This window comes from Vigna unguiculata, chromosome 5, assembly GCF_004118075.2.
Source record: "Vigna unguiculata cultivar IT97K-499-35 chromosome 5, ASM411807v1, whole genome shotgun sequence".
Classification (NCBI taxonomy): Eukaryota; Viridiplantae; Streptophyta; class Magnoliopsida; order Fabales; family Fabaceae; genus Vigna; species Vigna unguiculata.
Window position 1 is genome coordinate 44676780 of NC_040283.1, and position 24358 is coordinate 44701137.

The 24358-nt window shown below is 27.7% G+C and overlaps 2 protein-coding genes across 2 annotated transcripts; one reads left to right on the forward strand and one right to left on the reverse strand.

Moving 5' to 3' along the window:
- Positions 1-12418: 12418 nt before the first annotated feature.
- Positions 12419-16751, reverse strand: LOC114184272 (DNA repair protein RAD51 homolog 2). Its single transcript, XM_028071561.1, has 11 exons — positions 16608-16751; positions 16165-16278; positions 15920-16072; positions 15686-15789; positions 15489-15552; positions 15333-15388; positions 14324-14404; positions 14118-14177; positions 13928-14019; positions 13619-13738; positions 12419-12836 (listed from the first exon to the last, which is right to left on the reverse strand). Exons 1-11 carry the CDS (start codon positions 16689-16691, stop codon positions 12628-12630), a joined length of 1137 nt encoding a protein of 378 aa, XP_027927362.1. The 5' UTR covers positions 16692-16751; the 3' UTR covers positions 12419-12627.
- A 5123-nt stretch (positions 16752-21874) lies between these two features.
- On the forward strand, positions 21875-22602 carry LOC114184142. The gene has a single exon (XM_028071399.1). The coding sequence runs from the start codon at positions 22135-22137 to the stop codon at positions 22372-22374; it is 240 nt and encodes a 79-aa protein (XP_027927200.1). The 5' UTR covers positions 21875-22134; the 3' UTR covers positions 22375-22602.
- Positions 22603-24358: the final 1756 nt, after the last annotated feature.

Genomic DNA, 24358 nt, shown 5'->3' on the forward strand with positions numbered 1-24358 from the left:
TAAATTGAAATTGGATGCCAAACATGATCATATACAAGGGACTCCTCTGTAAACAAACCATATAAAAATTATTTATTCTTTCTAGATATAATAACAACTAAAAAGTAATCACTATAAAGTGGTAGACATATATATATATATATATATATATATATATATATATATATATATATATATATATATATATTGGCGGAGCATTAGTGTAGCTGGGAGGGGCCATGGCCCCCCAATGTTTTTTATTTTTTTAAAATTATATATATTATTTTGAAATTTTAAAAAATTTTGAAATTAAAATTATAGATAGTATATTCTAAAAATTAATCGAAATTAAATTGTCTCTTTTTATTTTTTTTTATAAAATACAAAATTTAATATTAATAAATAATAAAACATCAAATCAAATTTAATAAAAAAAATAAAAATATTTAGGTTTAATTACTCATTTGGTCTCTGTTTCTATCTAAAAATATCAAATTTCAACTAAAAAATTGGAACTAAATTGAAACTAACAAAACTGGGGGCCAACTTGACATTTTTAGAAATACTAACCAAAAGAGTAATTAAATCAAATATTTATTAAGATATTTTTTATTTTCTTCTGCCATTGCCTTCTTATTTTTTACAAAACTGTACTCATCTCTTACTCTCGTTTTTTTTAAGAAGAAATAAAGTCATACAAATAGTCATTATTTTTGCTCTCATTTCTCATTTGTTTCCTTCATTTCTCAAAGAAAAAAAATGTAAGTCTTTCTTGTTTGACTTGATGATGAAATATTAGTTTAATAATTATTAAAATTATTTTTTATCTCATGAACCTTTTGTATACTCATTTTTTATGATTATAAAAGCAGAAAACAATGTATTATGTGTTTTTTTATAATCGATTTTTAATTGTGACTTGATTATAATATATTTTTTTTCTAATAATTATGTCTCCCAATCTTTTATTAGATTATGGTAAATTATTTTTAATATATTAAAAAGAAAGTATATCGATGAACAATAAGATAATAGATTCATTTTGTAAAAGTTATAAAAGACTCACGAGATAAAAAAACTATATGTGAAAAATGAAAACAAGATAAATTATACTTCTTCATTATTTTATAGAAGCATCATTCTTTAAAGCATTATACTAATGATCCAATTAAATGATCAAATCATTATATTACTTTGGTCCCTCCAAAGCTTTTGATCAAGATCTGCCACTATATATATATATATATATATATATATATATATATATATATATATATATATGCACTTTTTTGTTAAAATTATTATTAAGTATCTATTTTTTTTTTTATTTTGTCTCCTAATTTTATGTATCTGAATTTGTTGACTATTTTTTTATGATAAATTTGTGTGTAGTTAAATATATATAAATTTATTTTTTATAGTTGCTTTACTGACTTAAGGTCTTAGATATACCGAGTATAAATATATTTTATGAAGAACTTGATATCTTGATATCTTGAAGTATAAACATATTTTGTAAAGAACTTGATATCTTGAACCAAATTCTTAATATAAATTATTATATTAAAACAAATGTTATACTATATAATAAATCACAACAAGACTCACCTTCAATAAAATAAAATCCTATAATATAACATTTGCAATATAGATATCGCTATAATTCCAAACTAAAACTAATCTAACCAACTATAATTGGTATCGTAAATGGCAAGGGTTTACCATGCATAAATACTACCACGATGTTTTCGCTGTAGAAAGTGGAATATTAATACTTTTATAATGCACAATAACAAAACAAAACAACCATTTGTAAATCATTATGCTAACAATTTAATAATATCTTTCACTTTCAAAAAAAATTTTATTTAACAAATGACGTGAAAACATAATGATGTGTGGATTAAACAAATAAAGAAATAAATAAATAAAAAGTGAGAGAATTGAGTAATAATAAAAAGAGAATTAGGTTTTGGATGGGTACGTTGTCGGTAAGATGTACGAGGTTTAAACATAGGGAGACGTGGAGGCTTCTTCTCCATTCATGGAAAGCCATTTCTCAATATCTTATGAACTCGTTTTGTCAAACTTTTCCATTTTTGGATTATTTTACTTCAAATTATTCCTATTATTTTATTCTCGTTTTCCACTTTAATATGCAGGTAGGGCATTTCCTTACATATTTTACTCCAATAATTTATTCCCTTTACGTAACCCAATTATTGGCTTAAGAATCATATTGTTTATGTGCTTTCCACTGTGGCTTATAATATTAATAAATACTATTAAATAATAATTAATTATATTTGATTGATTGATTTCCATTTTTGTGTGCCTTGTGCCGTGCAAAGAGGAGAACAAGATAAGGCCCAGTCAGTATCAACCTTCCAATTAAGGGTGGGTTTGCTTCAGCAAAAAAAAAAAAAATTGGAGGAGAGAAATAACTTTTATATTTTTCATAAACGCATTTTTTTTATTAACCAATTTTTTTTGTATCCTTAACATGGATAATGAGAATTAGGAGTAATGCTAAAATTTGTTACTATTACATGTTAAATTTCTTTAAAAAAATTCCATAATTATCATAAAACCATGGACACTTTTTCTGAATATTTTTTGTTGTTGTTTTATTCTGCACGTCACAACTAAGCTGATGACCTTCATAAATATCATTATTTGCACCAACCTAACAAACTACATGCAAGTTGCCACCACTTTAAATGTTATTTTTATTATATCCAACAATAGAGTGGTACAAGTAAAATAAAAATGGAGCCAGGATGAATATATTTCAAGAGTTAAAATTTGTTATTATTATTATTATTATTATTATTATTATTATTATTATTATTATTATTATTATTATTATTATTATTATCATCGGCGTGTTCGAATTTGTTTATAGATTTGTATATTTTGAGAGTTTATAAAACTAAAGCTACGTTTTAGGTTTATGTTTCAACCTTTGCGATTAATTTTTGTGTTGGTGAATAATCACAATAGTTATGCCAGTAATAGAGTTGACAATAATCATGATCAACTAGAAAAAAACGAGAGTAATACTATATAATGAGTGGTAATAAAAATAGTAGTCTTATTTATAATAATTGATATGAGGTGACATCATTAATGACATCAATGGTTGATTAAACTTAAGGGTTAATGAAAATGGTAACATTAATTGATTAATGGTGTGTTAATAGATAATGGGGAGAGTCCTTTGAAATAAATAAAGAATTTTAATAATTTGTCTTTGCATTTTATAACCTAGAGTTACAACACCTACTATTTTTAATTGTAAATTTGACCCAAAGATGTTTGGCTAACATTTAAAATCATTAGGCAGTGGTCACATATATTTTCTTCAACTTATACGGAACGTTAAAAATCATTCTTAAGTTAAACTACATTAGAAAATCGAACTAATATGTTTGAACAATATTTTAAGACTTATTAGAGTTTGAATTCTTTATTAATTTTTTTTGTCGTGTCTTCAAAATGCAATATGATCCTTAATTTTAAAATTTTAAAATATATTAAAATTATTTTTAAAGTACTAAAATAATGTGTTTTTAATATTTAATAGATGACAATAAAAAAAACTCAACAAAAAAAACTGGACTTAGACTTATTATAATCTTATGTCACTTATTTATTGGGTAAAACGTGTGCTTTTTACATTTACGGGTTAAAATTGGAAAACAAAAATTGATATAAGCTATATTAGAAATACAAACGAACAGTAATTCAATTGACTTGTGGTGTGTTAATAGATTACTTGAGAAAATATATATATTTATAGAATAGTCAATTATATATAATTGCTTTTTGTTCAGAAGTCGATTATTTTTTTCTTTAAATAAGTTCTTACAATGATATTTTTATTCAGTTGGACAAAAATATTACTTTTATGTAGTGTATTATTGAACTAAGGATAACAATATTCACGAACTAAATAAACTTTTAAAATGATATATAATTTTGTATTCTCCTAGTCTAGGGTTTGATAAAATCATCATAGTATTTTTTTTTTGGAAAACACTTTCTAGTTTTCTCAATAAATTTAAAAAACGTTTCGAATTTATAATTGTTGAAATGTATTGCAATTGAAAAGAATGTGTGTAGATTATATAATCCAATCTATAGGCAAGTTGATGATAAAATTAGAAAACAATGAAATTTTATTCACAAACAATTTTTTTGTATTATTTTTTTCCAATGAATCAATGAATGATGACATGGTGGTGTGGTGTGAAGATTGAGTGGTGAGTAGTAATAAATGCTTACTACTATTTATAAAGATTGGTGACGCCATCAGAATATTTTCATTTTCGATGAAGCAAAATCACTTCAAAAAGGTACAAAGATGTGATCTTCAAAAATGTTAAAGCTAAATTACTTCACTGCTTTGTAAAAAGAATTGTTATTTTAATATCTTTTTTTTTTAAATAAATGGAGCTAACGTAATAATTAATGGTAGTTAAGGATTATATAAAACACAAATATCAAAGTTTGACACAATCACAAGTATTGGGATTTTAAGTTTATACAAATATCACAAAAAAAGATTATCATATTATACATCTTATTCATATTTGAAGACACTATTATTAAATATTCGTCCACCAAAGACAGCTCTTTCATTTTTATTTTTTTAATATGTGGATCCTGAGAAATCTCACGACTACCAAATTATAGGATCTTAACACCTGTCCAGGTTCAATTACTTATTTAACTATAGATTTTCCTCTTTATATTTTAAAGTTATCTACTTTAGTTTCTCTATGCATGTCATTCATGATTTCTCTTTATCGTTTATATTATATGTTAACTAAGAAAAGTGTTTACATAAAAACTAAAAAAGATTATTCAATCGAAAACAAATAGATGGAGACAAAGTTTGTTGAGTAATTGGAAAGATATGGTATTAATAAATAAAGAACAAATTTATATAAAAAATTCACATCCTACGTCGGTTTCAGAGATGAAATATTCACTATTTATACTTCTTTATTTATATATAGTCTATTTTACTCATTTTTAGCATATGTGAATTTATTCTTAGGTTAATCATATTTTTCTATTTTTGATTTACTCATTTAGCAATTTTATCATAACTAAAGTCATGAGTTCAATTTTTAAGAAAAAAAGTGAATTGCACAATTGTCTCATGAAATCATGTAGGTTAAGTTACACTCGAGAGATGTAATTCTTAATAAGAAAAAAATTATTATATATAACAACAATTGTTATTATCGGAAGTCTCACATCTCTACTTTCTAATATGGTATCAGAGTCAGGTTTAAAAAAGTCTATTCTTGTGATATTTCTTAGATATTCTGTTTCACTTGCTATCTCATACTGCTATTGGATCACCCATTTCTAGATCTAGGCACAAAATGGTATATGCCTCAGTTTGAAGAAAATGTGTTGAAAGTCTCATATCGACTAGAGATAAAACAATTTCATAATATATAAGTAGAGTGAAAACTTCATCTTATAAACTGATTTTGTGATATTGAATTAAATTTAAAACCTACTTCTAATTGTCAAAAACTAAATAGTAGTTAGAGTCAAATTATTTGATTTTAACTATTATACTTTTGAGTAAAAAAAAATTGCATTATTCTAACTATATATGAACCGTAATTTTTGAACTAATAATAAATGGCCAATCCAACAATAATAACTATAAATCCATTCTACAATAAGTCACATTTTTCTAAAATAAAAACTTTCAGTACTTATAGAAGTTTAGTACAGCGAAAATGCAGGAAGCAAAAGAATATAAAAGTGGGAATTTTAGTTTATTTTATCTGAAACGAGATTGTTGGGAAAGAAAATAGTTGAAGAGGTACGAAATTGCAAAGGTACGCACACCAAAAGCATCACCAAGTTTGACAAAAATAGTATAAAAATGTTGATGATGCGGTCCGAATATGATGCCACTGGGAATATTATAGTAAAACCGAACAACGTTGCTATGTGCATAAAGAATTGAGGAAGCATGAAGATTTCGGGGAGATTAAGATGCCAGATCCATAAACAAAGAAGAGAGCAGTGATGAGAAGAGAGCCACGTCGATTAGGAGTATTAATTAATGAATCGCAATTAAGAAATGTGGATTGTACCTGTACTTACGACTTAAACAAGATTCAGAGACACATTAGACTTGTTAAGGTTCACAAAATCATTCGCTTGTTTTTTAAATTCTGACCAAGTCAGAAGAACAACGTTGGAGGGGCGTCATGGATGATGATTCACCTTTTGCACCAACAAATAAAATAAATCTTAGTTTATTCAAATCATGTGACACAATATTATAAGCCTAATCAGAGAGAGATGTAAAATCCAGTGGAATCTTGCTGTCGCTGCTGCAAGTACTATATTTTGATTAACAAACCAAAGTTAGAATGCATGTCTCAAGTATTTTTCATCGTTCTTAATATCTTGCATAAGTGCAACTATGGGTTTATTGTCGTAATAAGATTCTAAAGTACAACTTCAACAAGATTTTAGTCCAATCACATAAGATATTGATGTTATTTTTAACTCAAAATTTTAAGACAATAAATTTAGGAGTCTTTATTCTTATACAGTGTTTTATTTTCTCATTTCTAGCCAATGTGAGACTTAGACTCACAATTGGATTTTTAACAAAATTTACACCGACTTGTATATTATAAATTTGTCTTATATATATTTGATGTAGAATCCTTAATGTATATGCTCTTACCACACTCAATTATTTCACACTGTTTAGAAGTCGATTCTTAAGACGTTTTAAATACTTCTTCTTTCTTTCACCATCTTATATATCTTTTAAAGACAAAATCGTATCAAATCAATCCTAAAAAGAATAATACTTCGAATACATGATCGATCCCAAAGATTTCACTCAATGAACTTGAAGTCGAAAGAGTATCGACCCTTAAAAAATCCATCATTGCGTGGTATGATTGAGAAGCTTGATTTCTTACCTAGGATCTTTGAGAAATTCGAGAGAGGGAGAAAAAGGGTTGTGAATTGAATCTGGTTGGAGAAGATGGAAAGATATTATTGTTAATAAAAATGACACGAAGAGAGAATTAAAAAGTTATGATTGTGATGGTGCTTATGCAATTGATGAGTTATTATTATTGGAGAAGAAATTGCAATATGGTGGATATGACCTTTGATCTAATCGAGAATCACATGGTGCATCTGTTAGTTTATTGTCATAGTCCTGTTCTAGGGTTGTGTATTTAGGAATCCGATATCTATCAATCCTAAATCAGATGGCATTTACTTTTCACAATCGATTCATGCACATGTAAACACTAATCATCAATCAAATGTACCAAGAACAAACATGTTCTGTGATCTTAATTATTTTATAACCACTCGTGAACCAAGTTTCGTGTAAATGAGTTTAAGAATAAGAGTGCGGAAAATGGCTTCAAAAGGAAATTTTGGGGGTTATGAACAACTATAAAGTAGATAGTGTTTTCTAAAACACAATACAATGTATATTCAAATGTATTGCAAAGTATAAATTTAATATTTTGTTTTCAATTTTATGATTTAATTTTGCATACAATATTAAGATTAATATTTTGCATACAACATTAGATTTGTAATCGGATAAGATTAGAATCCAAAGAAATCTTGAAAGAGACAGAGGCACAAAGATAAATCCGTCTCTACCAATCTCGCACAAAACCCTAGAGATAACCCCAGTGGAATTACATAAACTTCATGTTAGTATCATGGCTAAAATATTTATGGTGATATTATGAGTTTTTTTTGTTTTGAAATTAAATAACCATTATGATGCTTTATGTTAAATTAATTCAATCTTTTTTATTAGTTATCAAATCGAAAGAGAAATTAGTTTTCTAATTTATATTACATTCCTTCTTTTTTTTTAACGAGGAGGGCCTAGGGCCCAAAAGCTATCAACATTCCTTAAATTTTCTCATCGTTACTTTATCATTTTATTATTAATAACAGTTCATGCATTGTAAGATGAAATATTTGTATACTGTCAAAAAAACAATTTGGCATAATAAGTTTACTAATTTTATCATGTCAATTCTTCATTTAACGAGTTATGGTTAATTAATAGTGTCATCATTTTTTTTACACTATATATAAATTAAACTAAACAATATTTTCTTAAATATTTTCTTACATTTCATGTGCTTTTTTATAAATATGAGCTGAATATTGTTTTCAAACAAATATTTTTTAATAACTAATAAAATCTCTACTGGACTTTAACTTTTTATCACCATTAGGGCAAACTCTCAGTCTGAGTGACTTCTTCCTGCACCTCACTTTTTCCTTCCTGCACCTCCATAAAACTTTTATTCCCTTTTTACCCCTGCACCAATTATACCTCTTCACCCCATGTTCATCTTCTTCTCCAATCCTCTTCTTGCACCCACATCTTCATCTTCATACCCAACACTCCATTCTACTTCTCCCTCACCATGTTTTCCAACACACCCTCAAACAGACCATACAAATCCAAATTCACCCAAACCCACAAATCACATGAAAACACATTCCAGATTGAAGTTATTTATTTAAAAATATATTCTAGATTAAGGATTGTATAATTCGAAATGTATTTCCAAATGCATTTTAAATTGTGCAATCCATAATGTATATTTTTTATTACATTTCACAGTTCGAAATTGATGTTTTTTAATAGGGTAATTTTTGTTTTATGAATTTTGTGGAGGTGTAAGAAGAAAAAATGGAAGCGCATGAAAAAATTTCCATCGTACAGCCCAATTCAACTAACAGACCCACATGATGGCATTAGAGACCCTGAAGAGTTTCATTTAATGAGTTTTTTGGTTGTGTTTCTTTCTTTTTGGTTGTTGTTGAGAACACTTTTGGCCCATAATCATCTATTTAGGGCTGTAGATGGTAATAATGAATCAGAGACCAATTTTAAGTATATTAAAAAAACATAATTGTTGTATGGACCCATTAAATAATTTCTTTGGGGATCTCTTATGTTGCCTTATTGTTGTCAGTTATAGTGTGTTTTAGTTCCTCTGATTTTGAAGCAGCATTGGAAAACAAACTTCACCTCTTTTTTGGAGTATATTTTTTCTTTTCTTTTCTACACTCTTTCACCTTTATTAGATTGACCCTTCTTCCATTTAAATAAGGATAATACTAATATAACATATTTGACAACTTCTCTCGCAATCTTACATGACATTTAGTTGGGTATTTTTTTTTTTTCATTTCTACATTTGCATTGTTTTAAAGAAAGCAAGACAAAGAGGCAGAAAACGCAAGTGTACAAGGTTGAAGTTGAGAGCAACTTCTTCGTGGTTCTCAACTTCGATCTTCATTTCCAACTTCTTATGTTCGTCTTTGAACTCTGTTTTTCTTCTTCAATCCATATTATTGTAAAAATCTTTCTTCTTCTTGGTATTCCTGTTCTTCTTCGTCACAAAGATGCGGTTTTTTCCATTGTACGAAATGTTCGTTGGTTCGGTCTCCGTATCCATTTGCGTGGAAAGGAGAGATTTTTGTTGTAGTGTGTAGGAGCGTAGTCACAATAGTGATTTTAGACATTGACTTTGGTCTTTGTCGTGAAATGTAATCGGACTGACTTTTATGAAAGCTTCGTGGTGGTAAGTTTTATTTATTTTTTCGTATTGGTTGTGATGATTACTTTTGTAAAAAGAAAGGTTCTGGATGAATTTTTGTTTGAAGTGTGGGTTGTTTAGGTTAGGGTTAACATTTTGTGTTGTTGTTGTTTGTGAAATGTTTCTTTCCACATCTTTTCTTCAATTAAGTGTGATAACTAAGTTAGTATAGTGCTAAATTTGTTTAACCCAACTGGGTTGGACGCTTTGTGCATGACTGTGAAGGTAAATTTTCAGAAGTTTGGGAGAGTATAAGATTGTGTTTAAAATACCTTATTATATATCCTGAAAATTTTTAAATTTCATTTAAGGATCTCTCTCATATGTGTTTGAATTTTCTTCTTTTATTGAGAAGCATCTCGCTAAATCAAGAGTTGCTTCTTTAGCAGCATCCAGATTTTCATTTATGGGAATTTTGGTTTTGGAGTTTGATCTTGTAAAGAAGAATTTATATTGCTTTGGCTTACTTCTTATAAATACATAAGTTAAAAGCAACAATGGGAGGAACGAGATTTTTTTTTTCAGCAAAGAATGAATAAATGAAAGAAGAGCACTTATGGGGCGCTTTAACCCTTTTACAAAAAGATTAATAACCTGTACAAAAAGATGCAAAAGCTTAACATCGAAACCTTTCAAAACATGACAGCCAATAACTAAAGATTCATCAAAGATTAAAAAGACCCTAAAAAATATGCATATGGAACTAAAGGAGTAGCCGCAAACTTATTCTGCTGCTCCAAAATACACAACCAAAAACAGAATCAAAAAGACCCTACACATGAATAGGTATAAACATGAGAGGAACAAGATTAACTTTCCAATATATTGTTACATAATTGTGGAAGAAAATTTCTAACTCCAAAAGCAGCAAAGTTAGGTTTTCATAATAAGTAAAACATATTCTAATTTCCATGTAAATTTTAGAATCTTCTATAATATTTATACCATAGGTTTCTTAAGATCTTACTGAAAATTTGATTTAGGAAAAACTTTTATGTACATCTCTCATTTTTATTTTCTTTTACTTTTTCTAACATTTAATAATTTTTCTTTTATTTTTCTAGTTAATTTGTTTTTAATTATATTGAGTAATCCAAGCAATACGATTAGAGTTTTGACATAAAATATAAGCATGTTAATTAAATCGACATTTGTGAGTAGCTGTCTGACTCTAACCCAATTTTGATGAAAATGTCGCTTTAATGGAGTTTCAGAAAATATTGTTCAATCTGGACTGGTAGTTGAATAATGCATAATTCTCCCAATGAATTTGGTAGTCACAGTTACATGATGATGGATAGAAGAATCTATAGAAAAAATGTCTTAATAGTCAACTATATCACTCCAATGTGGCGTAATGATAAGGATGTCTTCAAGCCATCAAATTAATAATACCTATCTCAACAATTTCAATACTTAAAAAAAAAATAGCCAAAACATTAGAAAGGATAAAGATAACTAAAGTCATCTCACAATTTAGAGCAAATATGACTTTCAACTTAAATGATTCTAATTTCGCTCGATCCATAGTAAAGGTTGTGTAATAAATTCCTTATTAATTGAGTTATCCTTGGTGTGAATGAAAGTAATGCATGAACATGATACTATAATTGTCCTCTAGATCTAACTACAATACTACAATAAAAGCTCCATATTTTAATGAATAAAATTTTGATCTTAGAGCGGACTAATTTTTGTTTGAAAATAAAGAACTGTATTAATAAAGTTAATATTCCTCCTTTGTATTGGATATTAGATTAGTAATATTGTTTTATATTCCCATTTTAATCAAATAAAAACACATTGATTTATTCTAATTACAATACATATAAAAAAGATTGATTCGATAGAATAAGTAATATTTTCATCAAGAATTATATAATTGAAAATACTATTATTATAAATACGAAAAAATGAAATCCAAAAATACAAAACCGATTCTTAATGAATTAATTCTTATTATATAAAAAAAGTGTTAAAACGATGATAAAGATAAATAAAATAATCAACAATAAATAAAATAGGTTGATATAATTATTTTTATGCAGAGTTAACACCGTGTGTAAAAGTTATTATTTTTACTTGATTACTAATTATAGTACTTTTTTAAAACTTGTATTAAAAGTTAATATAATTATTTTTATATTTAAATAAATATTTATTTATAAAATTATATTTAATTGTTATAATTTTTGTGTAATTATAAGTACAAAATTTTAATCAAGAACTAGTCTCACACCCGTGCTGATGTACAAGTTTTTTTTTTGTTTTTAATTTGTTTCAAAATTAATATAACCATTATTATATTTAAATATTTTCATTATGTATAATTATATATAATATTTAAATAAAAAATTTGATAATATTTAAATATGAATTTATTGATTTTAAATTATAAAATTGATACTAATTGAGTATACACTTCGAAATAGGCAAGACTTTAACCGTAATACATTAAACCAACAGAGGACAAATGAAAACCTAGGTGGTAAATGGAACTTAACATTGATTACTTTTCAACAAACAGTGACGACATTACAAGATAGGCAGTGCGCTTTCAGCTTATCATGCACAATTAACTAACGCAATCATTGAATTAGGTGATAGTATCTTTACCATATATACCAAATTCTAGATAATTTAGACATCAAAAGGTACGTATTTATTTATGTTTTTATCATAACATTACACAATCAAATAGACTGTCTAATGACGTTTCAATTAATTTTGTAATTATATGAAATTCGTAACTTGATTTATATCACAAATCAGACGCATGAGAATTTTAAGCCCCCAATTAGATTGACAAAATTTAACACACAAAAAAGTCTATTAACCAACGCAAGTATACCAAGACCCTATGTTTGGCACATTTAATACTTACAAAGTTTCCACCTGAAAAAGAACTTCTTTTCCATGACGACCAAGAATATAGAAAAGAGGCTCTGAGTTGTGGATGCCATTCAATACATAAGGTCTGGCTTTAACTATTTTAAGTATTTTTCGTACACAAAACATATTCCGTAGAGTTAACTGCAAGAGAGCTCAATGACAAACCTTGGCACTGAATAGTGTTTATTTCTGGCCCTTTCATTTCTATCCCATCATCATCCAGCAGAACCACACCTGATGAAGTTATCTTAAAAGGGAAAGCCAGAGGAGGTGATATGGGAGATTTTGCTAACTTAATAAACCTTTGACCTGCGAGGATTTAACTTTTCAAATCAAATATTTAACACAGACAAGAATCATATATTAGGATAAGTATATGGTGGTTAGTGAAAGTTGTTAGAAAGTAAGAATCCAAAAAAAATTATGTGTATTGCGTCGGTTAGACCCAATTGTTTTTGTTGACCATTTAGAAATTGCATTATACTAGTACCAGACCTAGACACCCATACAAATTTGGTTTTCATCTTTTTTATTGCAAGATATCTTTATATGTTGTTTAGAACCTAAAATAAGGTGATATAAACGACCAAAATCATTAATATAAATTTGGGTATACGGTCGTCAATGTTGTGTCAAAATTACTCAGACCCTCCATGGTAAATTCTAATATCGTGCTTCATCCCTAACTCTTTTTCCTCTAAATGCTATATTTTGCTTTCCTGAAGCTTTTATCACTTAAATATTTTTTAACCAAAACTTATCAGAATTTCAACTAAGAATGGACACATTTAATAAAACACATCTGCATAACATTCTATTATACATAGTGACGGGTGATTAAAAAATGATTAATCACCAATTTATATAGATTCAAACAATAACGATTTAGAAGACTCCAAGTACAACTGAACTTGTTATCAAGTAATGCGTACTAGGTGTCTTGGAAGTCATTCCCGTGACTCGAATTTCCAACCTCCACTGAAATCCCCACCCACTCCAACAATTTAAGTCGAGGTGGTATCTAGATAATCACTTACAAAAAAAATACATAATAAAATCAAGAGGACTCAAATCATTGCAAATTAACCAACCTGATCTGGCTTCAAGTACAAGACGGATGGTCACAGCATGAGCCCAGTTAATTCCCAATGCAGCAACCAGATGAGAATCATATGTAGCAGGGTTATCTTTTATTATAGAGCGGCTTTGTGCTGTTTAAAAGTACAATGAAACGTAAATCTAATAGTTCAAAGCTACCTAGGCCCTGATGGCTAATTTAAGCAACTAAAAAAGCAAGATTTTATTGGAAAAGAAATTAATATCTTCTTTCCCAATAAAAAACATATCTCTTTTAGGTTCTCAAAATCATCTGATCCGAAATATAATTTATTTTATCATACCTTGAAAGGAATATATGCGAGATTCATCACCAGATTGAGATCTTACTTGATTTGTCAATACAACTGGAATTCGTGAAAATTCTGCAAGTGACCTGAATACCTTCTAAATCAGTACCTCAACGAAAAAGCATGCACTTCCTAATTGAAAAATTATCACAAGTGACAGTCGACAAGCTGGTATGGTTCATACTTGATAAAAGAAACATGCCAACCCAATGCTTGTTGTCTAGAGGTCCCACACTCATGCTCACTGAACAAGAAAATTGAAGAATTCTAACGCATGAGACATTAATGACCGAAAGGATATTATAAAAATAACTACAATTTTGCTGAACCTTCAAAGTGAGCATCCTCGACATATGATCCACAATCAATGACAAAAATAGTTAAGCTCACCCTAATACTAGAGCAGCCATGCTATCAATGATGAGCAATTTCACTTGTTGCTGGAGGAGTGATACTTTGATCTGGTACAAACTGGCAGTGTTAACACGTCATTTAATATATTAACAGTTTGAGTTGTCTGATAGAAACCTAGAAAGAAATAAAAAGGAGCTACAAGCCAACGACATATCTTCTATCAAAATCTGCAGCATGTTATATGTAGCGAGTTTGACAGTGAAAATTTGTAGAGTTTGGTAAAGAGCATCATGAATCAGACACAGCCTAAAGAAGAGCATAAATGCAATTGTCATGTCTAGTTCTAGTCTACCAATAAATTAGTGAGAGCTTTGCTCCTTGATAAGTTTACTGAAGAGTTTTTAAAATCAAAGATTCTACAAATAGTAAGTCCCTAAAAAACAGGCATTTTGTCAAACGAGGGGCAAAAAGACAGTCCTCCTGATAGAGTAGGTCTGATGTATTAGTAACCCATCCAATGCAACTGCAGAGAGGATAAAATCATATTTATGAACAAAATCAAAGACATTGACTAAAACCGTCTAGTAGCACTCCTGTCAATTCTGAAGGCTAATCTAATCACGATACACCATTTCCATTTAAATGATATGGATGGAGCATAATGTAATACCTCATACATATGTAACCTATAGTAATTAACAATGATTGCATCCTTTTGATTATATCAAAACAACCCGGTCTTTCTTCACTTTTTTACAAAGAGCAAAACCATTAATTATCCGTTTTGCTTTGCCTTTCTAAATTAAAGCCTCGATACTTTTAATGTCCATTCTCTAGTATTCATAATTTTCTCTAAACTATTGCAAGAACTTTTGAAGACTGCGCAGGTTTTCTTGTACAAGAATAAACTTCAGTAAGTTTTCATCTTTTGAACCTATTAATAAAGTAGATAATTCTCTTATAGTTCTTATGTATCAATCTGTATTCTGTTGACCGTCCTTGCTGTTGGAGAGACTAACTAAAAATAAATAGAAGAGATCCGCACCTCTCAGCAAATTCAGAAAGTGATGTAGGACGCAAAATCAGGATTCTGCCAGCCATCTGCTATGTGTCAAGTAAAAAAGATACTCATCAAGTTCGAATTACATAGAAAACCCATTAACCCGCACAAGAAATGAAACAAGTGAAACAACCTGCATACCTCCTGTGCCATTCCCTTCTTAAGAAATATTTCAGGAAAACTGTTTATTCCAATCTCTATCAATCTGGATAAAAAAAAAGTAAATTCAACACGGAAGATAATATACCATAATTTTTTTCTTCCATCAATACACATAGCAGTAAATAAAATCATACAATTGAAAACAGTACATTGCTTGCAATGCAAGCTTCAACTACCTTTTTGACCTAAACTTGGATTCAATATCAATATATATAACACGACCATCTAAGCCTCCACAACTAGCTGGCAGCGAAGCCAGCAGTGACAGCTTCAAGCAAAACTGTGACATAAAATCCATCTAGCATGGTTAATGGTTACGGAAAATATTCCCCCTTTTCACCACAATCCAAATCTGAAATGCATCCTGGTATGAGTTTAAAATGTTAAATGTTGCAAAACCAATCATATACCTGTGTTTTGCCAATTCCTGCTGGACCAACCAACTCTGTCAAAACACCAAAAGGTAAACCGCCGCACAACGCTTCATCCAAACCTTTCAAACGAGTGGGAAGATGACCGGCCAAAGTCTCGTTGCGTACTCGCTGCTCCAGCAGTAGTAACGCCTATTACAGTATCTCCAAAACATTTAGTAATTCCTCAACAGATTGGCAAAAATAACAGAAAAATCAAAGAGGAAAGTGTGTAGAATATGTACAGTTTGACACGGTGGACACACGACTTCGCTAACATGCGCCATTGCGGATGTTACTTCTTCCTTCCCAACGTCCAACAGTTCCATCAACTCAAATTCAGTGTGAGACAATGCATCCTGCAATTTCAAGGAAACAAATAAAAACAATAATAATTGTTACTTTCAATTGAAGCGACGTTCGGAGAAAAAAAAAATGAAGTTCTAATCGATGGTTCAAGTGACAAACGAAGATCCAAGCTATTTAGGTTATGCATATAAACGATAGGTGATAAGACAAAAGGCATTTTGAACGATAGATTAAGTTGAATTCGTGAGAAACAGAATGCGGCAAGCGATTAGGGTTTGGTATGATAGGAAATGGAAAATGGCAGTGTGAGATGTGAATAATAGCAATGTTAGTGAGGAAAAACGAAAATGAGATTTCGAAAGAAGGTGGAAATGGATACCTTGGCGGTGATGATGTTGCGAGCAGTGAAGATATTGGCTATGGATTTGGGCAATCCCATCTGGTTGATGAGCTTGTTCGCCATTTTCGCTCCTTTCCTCTTTCTCCAGTTCTCCCATCCTTCCCGCCAAAACTAGACACTATATTTGCTCCAACATAGATTTTCATGAGTTTGATTTCTTTTTACGATAAGATATTTAAAAAAAAAAACGAATTTTCATATTTTTTATAATTAGGTAATTTCAGATTTTTTTAGTAAGAATTAAAAAATATTTTTTTACAAAAATTCATTTTTTTAATATTGCGATAAATTTCACTCTAACCAAAATCACGATAAAGATCAAGACGTCACTGGTTAAACATTTTTATTTTTATGTTAGTAAATTCTTTTCTTCTTTTTCTTTGATTATCATCGTGAAGATAATTTGTAAACACAAATATCAATCGATATTGTCTAGAATTTCTTTTGGGTCAATATTAACAACAATATTGATTAAATGATGTCAAATACAATTTTTTAAATCAACATCTACATATATTATTGTTGGCGAATACACACATGTTATTGTATTATTGTACTACGTTCACATTTATTTTCAAGAGATTTAAATTAAGATCAATATTAAATATATAGTTAATTTTTAAAATAGTTGTTAAATATAAAATTAAAAAAAATAAAATATGTAAAAAAATTTAAAATGACGATTTAAGATAAAAGTGGTATTTAGAATAACAGTTAAAAATAAATTATTTATAAAATAATTAATTTTTAAAATAATTAAAAATAAACTGATTTCATGAAATTGAAAAAAAATAGAATTTCTTTTATATATTGTTATAGATACATTTTAGTTTATTTCATTTAGATTTTTTTAACTTATATCAGAATAATTTCTCAATTAACATACAATTATAAATTTTTTATTAATATTAATAAAATTATTTTTTATCTGTGTCAACTAAGATTTTTTTTATTCTTTTAATAATGTAAATTAAAGTTTTAAGTTCGTGTTAAAATAAAATATTTTATAATTAACCGGGTTGGATTTATCTATAATGATGCATGATACGGCTCGTGATCTCACGTGTTGCTATTGTCGTGGTGTTGTTGCTCTGATGAATTCAATAGAGGTTTCAATATAGTGCGTACTCAATTCCATATTATTCACAATTCAACAAAATTGATTCTTTATTTTTGGATTAAATATATATTTTTTTTCTCAAATTTGAAATTAGTTCCTTTTCAAAATTTTATATCAATTTAATCATTATCTTTAGAAATATACGTGAATTTAATCTTTCTTATCAAATTTTGTTAAACTTATTTAACATTTTAAACATATTTTATAATAATATTTGAGTTAATATTAAAGCAAAAATATGTCATATGGTGTAAACAATTCAAATACTATCACGAAATGTGCTTGAAACGTCGAATAAACTTAACAAAATTTGGTTAAAAATACTAAATTCATGTATTTTTAAATATGAAAAACTAAATTAGTCAAAAATTTAAAAAATGTACTAATTCCAAATTTTTCAATTTGAGGGACAAAAATATATTTTACTCTTTATTTTTTGATATGCGACAAAATCGATTTAGGTCTTCCTCTTCCAGCATAATCGGTTCCATGAGGGACATAATCGATTTCCCCTCTTTTTTTTCTTCTTTCCACAATCCATACATTTAATGTGAGGGCAATGTTATGAACACTAAATCACTTCGTATCTCCTCAATATGCGTAGATGAAAGATGAAAATTTCATCTCCTCTTGGAAATCGTCGTCTGCAATCACCTTCAAATATTGGTGTATATAGTACTGAATTAAACACATCCTAAAAAATGTTTTGGAAGGGTAGAAGAGAAAAATATATTTAAATTTTTCATAATTTCATCTTTTTGATGATATAAGACTAATGGACATAGAAAAAACTTAAAAAGTCCTTGTCAAAATGTGATAATAACAACTATATTTTATACCATAAACTATTACATGGTTGAAATATTATAAGTTGGAAAAACTAAGATATGATTTTAATGAAAATAAAAAAAATCCATAATTTTTAAATATTATACAATATTTAAAATTTACTCTGTACATGTATTTTCTTAAATGAAATTCTTGTAATATAAAAGAATAAATAAAAAATGTTGTTAGAAAAATATAAATCTCGTATTACTTTAACCGGTATCCTATTGTTAAATCTTCAAAGTAGATTCCTCGAAACACCGACCAGACGTAAAAAGACAACTTAAAAAGATTGAAAATGAAATAAAGTTACTGTTTTAAGAGATTATTTAGGTAAATCATCTGCTTAGCTGTGATCATTAAGTTACTTAGCTGTGTGATATTAGGAGACAACCACAAATCACAGCTTGTTGGGTTTTGAATAAAGAAAGTTGACTGTGCCTTCGGTCTCCTCAGTCACCAAAAGACAAACAAATTATCCATTCCAGATTTTTTATTAGATTTTTTATGTTATTTTCTGTTGAATATTAAAATTATGCTATATTAATATTTTAAATATATTTTTAAATATTAAAATTAATAATAATCAGTATATTATGAAAATACAATAAAAAAATAGTATATTATGAAAATACAATAAAAAAATAGAAAAAAATAATAAATCATCCAAATTATAAATTATCATGTCACTTCCCAACGTAGCCGCCATAATCCTTTACGAAATCAAGTCAAATATTCCATCATCACTGACGAAAACAAACTTATTGGGAATTTCGTATCATGTTCGTCACTTGGTCACACTGATATGCACACGTCTGAGACGAGTAATAATAACTGTATATATAATTTCATTCACTTATATATAACATGGATTTAGGAATGACCAAATGTTTTCATTACGGTTTCTAAAACTTTGTTTGGATCAACGATGTTGGAACAAATACTAGAATAACATGGATTAGTTGCTGGCTGGTCTCTCTTCACTTTTCGTGAATAATTTATATTTAAATGTCTGGCTTAAACATCTTCTTATCTCTTTATCCTCTGGAGTATAAAGTCAAATGGATCTAGAAGTATATGTGGCCAAGCTAGGAATACATGTGTGAAGTGTTCACACCAATAGATGAAAATGGTGAATAACATTGAAGAAAAAGAAGAACGTAATCTTTTCCATTTGGATTCACACTTAGGAATTGGTAAGTAAAAGTTATAATACTAAATGGGTCTCAAAATATTTCAAGTATTTTATTTTTATGCAAACAAAGTTTATCATCGAAATTTGCTTTTTAATTGCAATTATATTTTCGTGTTTTTCTGAGTGATTTAATGAATAGTAGGAGAGAGAGGAGTGTGACTTGGTAAAAAACTGTTAAATTATTTTTTTTTCTATTAATTCTGTGTCAACCATAATGCCTTAATTACTTTTTTCAGTTCTAGTACTCCACAAATAGTGTTTTATTCGTAATAAACTGTAATAATCTATTTTCTTATTCAGATGAAACAAATAATAATATAGTTTAACTAAAAACAAATACTAATATACATACCACTACGATCATGAGAAAAAAAAATATACACTACACTAAAATGACTATCAAGAAATATAATTGACCAAACATTCTCAAATATAGATCCAGAAGAAAGAAAAACGTAAATCATGTTTTTATATCATTTATAATGGGATATTTTATATAACTAAAATGAATAGTGATTAGAAAAGTTATTGACCAATCATAATTCACACAACACTTTTTAATAATTATTAAAATAAATAAATATAATGCATGACTTTTTTACTTTTTTTTTTAATTCCTAAATTTGTCAAATCTATCTTATTTTTTCTAAATGATTAGTAGAGAAATCGAACACACGATCATTTCTTCATTTCTCTTCCAAGTAAACATTAAATCACCTTATCATTCAATTTCTATAACCGAGCAGACAGGAGTTTAATTATTTCACATTTATTTCTATAATAATTTTTTTCTCTATTATCGTATTTAATGGATAAGTAATTTTTGTTCTTTTTTTAATTTGTAGATATATTTATAATTTTCTTGATTAGACATTTTTTTATAAAAAATAAAAATCATTATCCAATGTCAAAAAGATATATATTTTTATTTTTTACAATGTCATATATTTAAAAAATTATAATTATATAAATACTAAATAATAATAATGTAATAAATCTAAATAATTTTAAAAACAAAAACGATAAATAAAAATAAGTTAGAAACGAAATACAGAAGAAAATTTAACATAAACTTATTTGATATTACTTATAAATGTATCCGAAATATATTCATCCATCGCAATGGATAGTAGCAAAACAAAATGAAGGGAAAGTGAGAACAAGTCAAATAAATTAAAATATTGTAAATGCAAAAAGTGAAAGATGAAAATATCTTTTTTCTTATGCATACGTTTATGTCACTATATAGACGTGGAACTTTGGAATTGGCTTCCTCTCACAAGTGGATATGTAGGTTGCAAACTCACACACTTCACATCCATTACTTTCGATATTATTTCTTACAAATTCTAGTAAATTTGTATATATGTTCAATGGGTTATTTAAAAAAGTAAAATGTGCTTATTGGGAAAGTATATTTTTTTAAAGATTTAAATATTATTTTAGTTGTAAACTTTAATGTGAAATTGAGTTTTATATCCCTTCTAAACTTTAAAAATAATTCGTTATTAAGTTAAAAAAAAACAAATGAATATAATATTAGTGTTAATATTTTTTTCGTATTAAACGATATTATAAAGTGACACTAAAGTCTATTAGTTCAGTTATCACAAATAATAACTTTTAGTAAAAGTAATCTTGTAACGGGGAAGAAAGTAGTTTTTCTCTTATTAGAAAAAATAAAGTTTAATGATTTCTTTAAATTATTATTAAGGTCATTATAAATTTGTCTCACTGTTTTAAATCTTATAAGTTAATTTTTTTAAAAGTAAGTTAATATAATTATATATATCAATTGATGACAACATCCTGACAAAGGCATCCAGCATAAATCAATAATGATACAATTAATTAAAAATAATTTATTTCTTAATGACATCTATAACAATATCCAGTTATAACTATAATAAAAAACTTACAGAATGTTTTTCTGAAAAATTAACCAAATTTAAAACATAAAAAAACAATGGAATAAAATTATAAAAAAAATTACAATAACAATTAAAGAAGAACTAGGTTATTAAACTAGTATTTACATTGGAGTAATCTCGCCCTGGTTCTTCCCTTCCCCACCCATTATTTATAAATTATGTTCTTCTTTCACCTTCTATGTCACTGGTCTCAAACTTCTCCTCTTTCTTCTTCTTTCTTCTTCTTTTGTTTCTGCTTTTCTTCTTTCTCTGCTTTTTCTTCTTCTTCTTCTGCTTCTATATTACTGAGGTAGTCCTGGATTTCTGTATTTTGAAGTAGAATTTTCTTGAAGTTTTGTATACTCTGTTACAATAACAGAGGTTGTTCTGTTTCTTGTTCCTTTTCTTCTTTCTCTTTATTTTCACAGATCGGGTCCAAACTATATAAGGAGAATGTCGGAATCACCCCAAAGGAAAAAATCGAGTCTTCCCCCGAAAAGAGGACAGATAAAGGCTCAAATTTTTAGCAGCCTTGCGAATTCTGTGTCTTCCACTATCTCTAAAACAGGGGAATCTATTCGAAACGTTTTTGGAAAAAGTGGTGGCGATTCAGGTTCAGCTTCTGCGTCTTCTGCCTCAACCCCTCCCCAAAGTGGCTACAATTCTGAGACCAATAACTCTGATGTTTCCTAGAATCTAACATCATCATGTGACTTCTACGACCACGTGGGTTAACCAATGATTTTTGGTGGTTGACCAAGGCCTTTCCTTAAACTCTGCTAGTAATGTTTATGACAGACAGAAATATAGCCGCTATTCTACTCTGTCTCTTATCTTATGTGTTTTTTCTTGTATCTATATGCTGTGAAATTTATCACAGAAAATTAACGAAAACTGTTATCTATTAATTACTGTTTCTTTGTTTGTTGGCCATTTTTCATTTTTTTTTTCAAGTTTTGCCCCTCGATTTAATTTGCAGTTTTGTGTCAGACGCGGTTTTACTAACAAAAATAACAGCGACGATGATGTTGTACAGTGTTATTTCGAAAAGAACTTTTGATTGTGTTTTTTCGACACCACCTTTTGCACAGAGTAAAGCTACAGAGTTAGGTGAAAATAGCTTGACTTGTTATTTAGTATTTTTTTATGTTAATTACTAAAAACTAGGCCTAGAACAGAAACACAATTCCTTTTGCAAGTTGTGTTTATAGTGGTGTTTATTATTTTGATGGTTCCCTTTTGCAAGTGCAAGTAAGAACAGAAACACAATTCCTTATTATTTTCCAATGATTTTGTAAAGTTCTTGTGATTTTCTTAACTCCTAAAATTCAAAAGCATTCATTGTTAATTTGTTACTGATATATGTACTTGACAACAGTAATGTGTGCATAATTTCAGACCTATCTTCCTATATTCTTTTCTGCCTATTTTACTAGGTCCATTTAAAAAATTTGACTTGTCTTAATTTACTATTTAATGGTTGATACCAATTGAAATTGACAGGGATCTTATGGACACAAAATATAGATTGATTAAATTAATGTCACTTTATTAAACTGAATTTTCTTGTTAATCTATGTTATGGGTGAGTGAAATAAAAATAAAACTTTGTTTAATTAAAGTACAAATAAAATAATTAAAATAAAAAATATTTCGCCTTATATTTTTTATTCAATTAAAAGTTTATTTTTCTTTTCATTTTCTTACACCAAAAAGTGGTAGATATTCAAGTGTTACATATCTTTTCAGTTGTAGATCTTTATAAGTGGAACATTTTATTTTTTTCGAAGTGAGGGTATATTGAAGAGTCATCTTAGTAAAGAGTTGTGTTTCGGCAATAGGCCCAAACCAAACCCAATTAGGAATTAATTGTGAAAATCTCAAATTCATTTTTTTTTATTCTACTAGACTAGTCACTAAATTCCAGAAAAAACATAATTATATATATATATATATATATATATATATATATATATTTCTTACAAAAATTCCTTGACTTTTGCCATTTAATTGGGTAACTATATAAAAATAAAATAACGGTGATATTCAGTTTAATTAAAATTAAGTGGTATAAGAGTTGTATGCTCTAGTTGTTTAAGGAACTGTGCTTCAATAAGATTAGAAATAGTTAAAAAATAATAAATATTTATGGTGGCATTGCATTTAGGTAAAAATTAAATAGAGCCAATGTTCATTTTATTGGTTATCAATTCACTTTGCTATAAGTTTTTTCAATGTCCATCGTAATAATCATCAACTTTATTTTCATATATACGATGAATAACTTTGTGTGCAATAATTAAATCATTTTTTTTTATTTTTCTTAAAATAAAACTCTATTAAAAATATTAAATAATTCATATGTAGTTTAAAGTCGGATAATAGTCATTCTCATTATATTTTACATTAATCACTTTCCTATGTTGAATAATAAAAAGCGAGTTAAAATATATTTGAATTGTGATACTGCTAAATAAATAAATAAAAAGTTACATTTTATTTCTATTATATTCTATTCGGTAGTAAACCACTAATTCAACAAGAATATTAAACCATTAAATAAGTATGTCATTATCGTGTCAAAATGGTAAAACAAAAATTAAGTGTTTTCTAAATTTTTTTTTATTCAAGGTCAATAAACCTTTTTTTTCTAAAGTTTTTTCAATCAAATATCTTT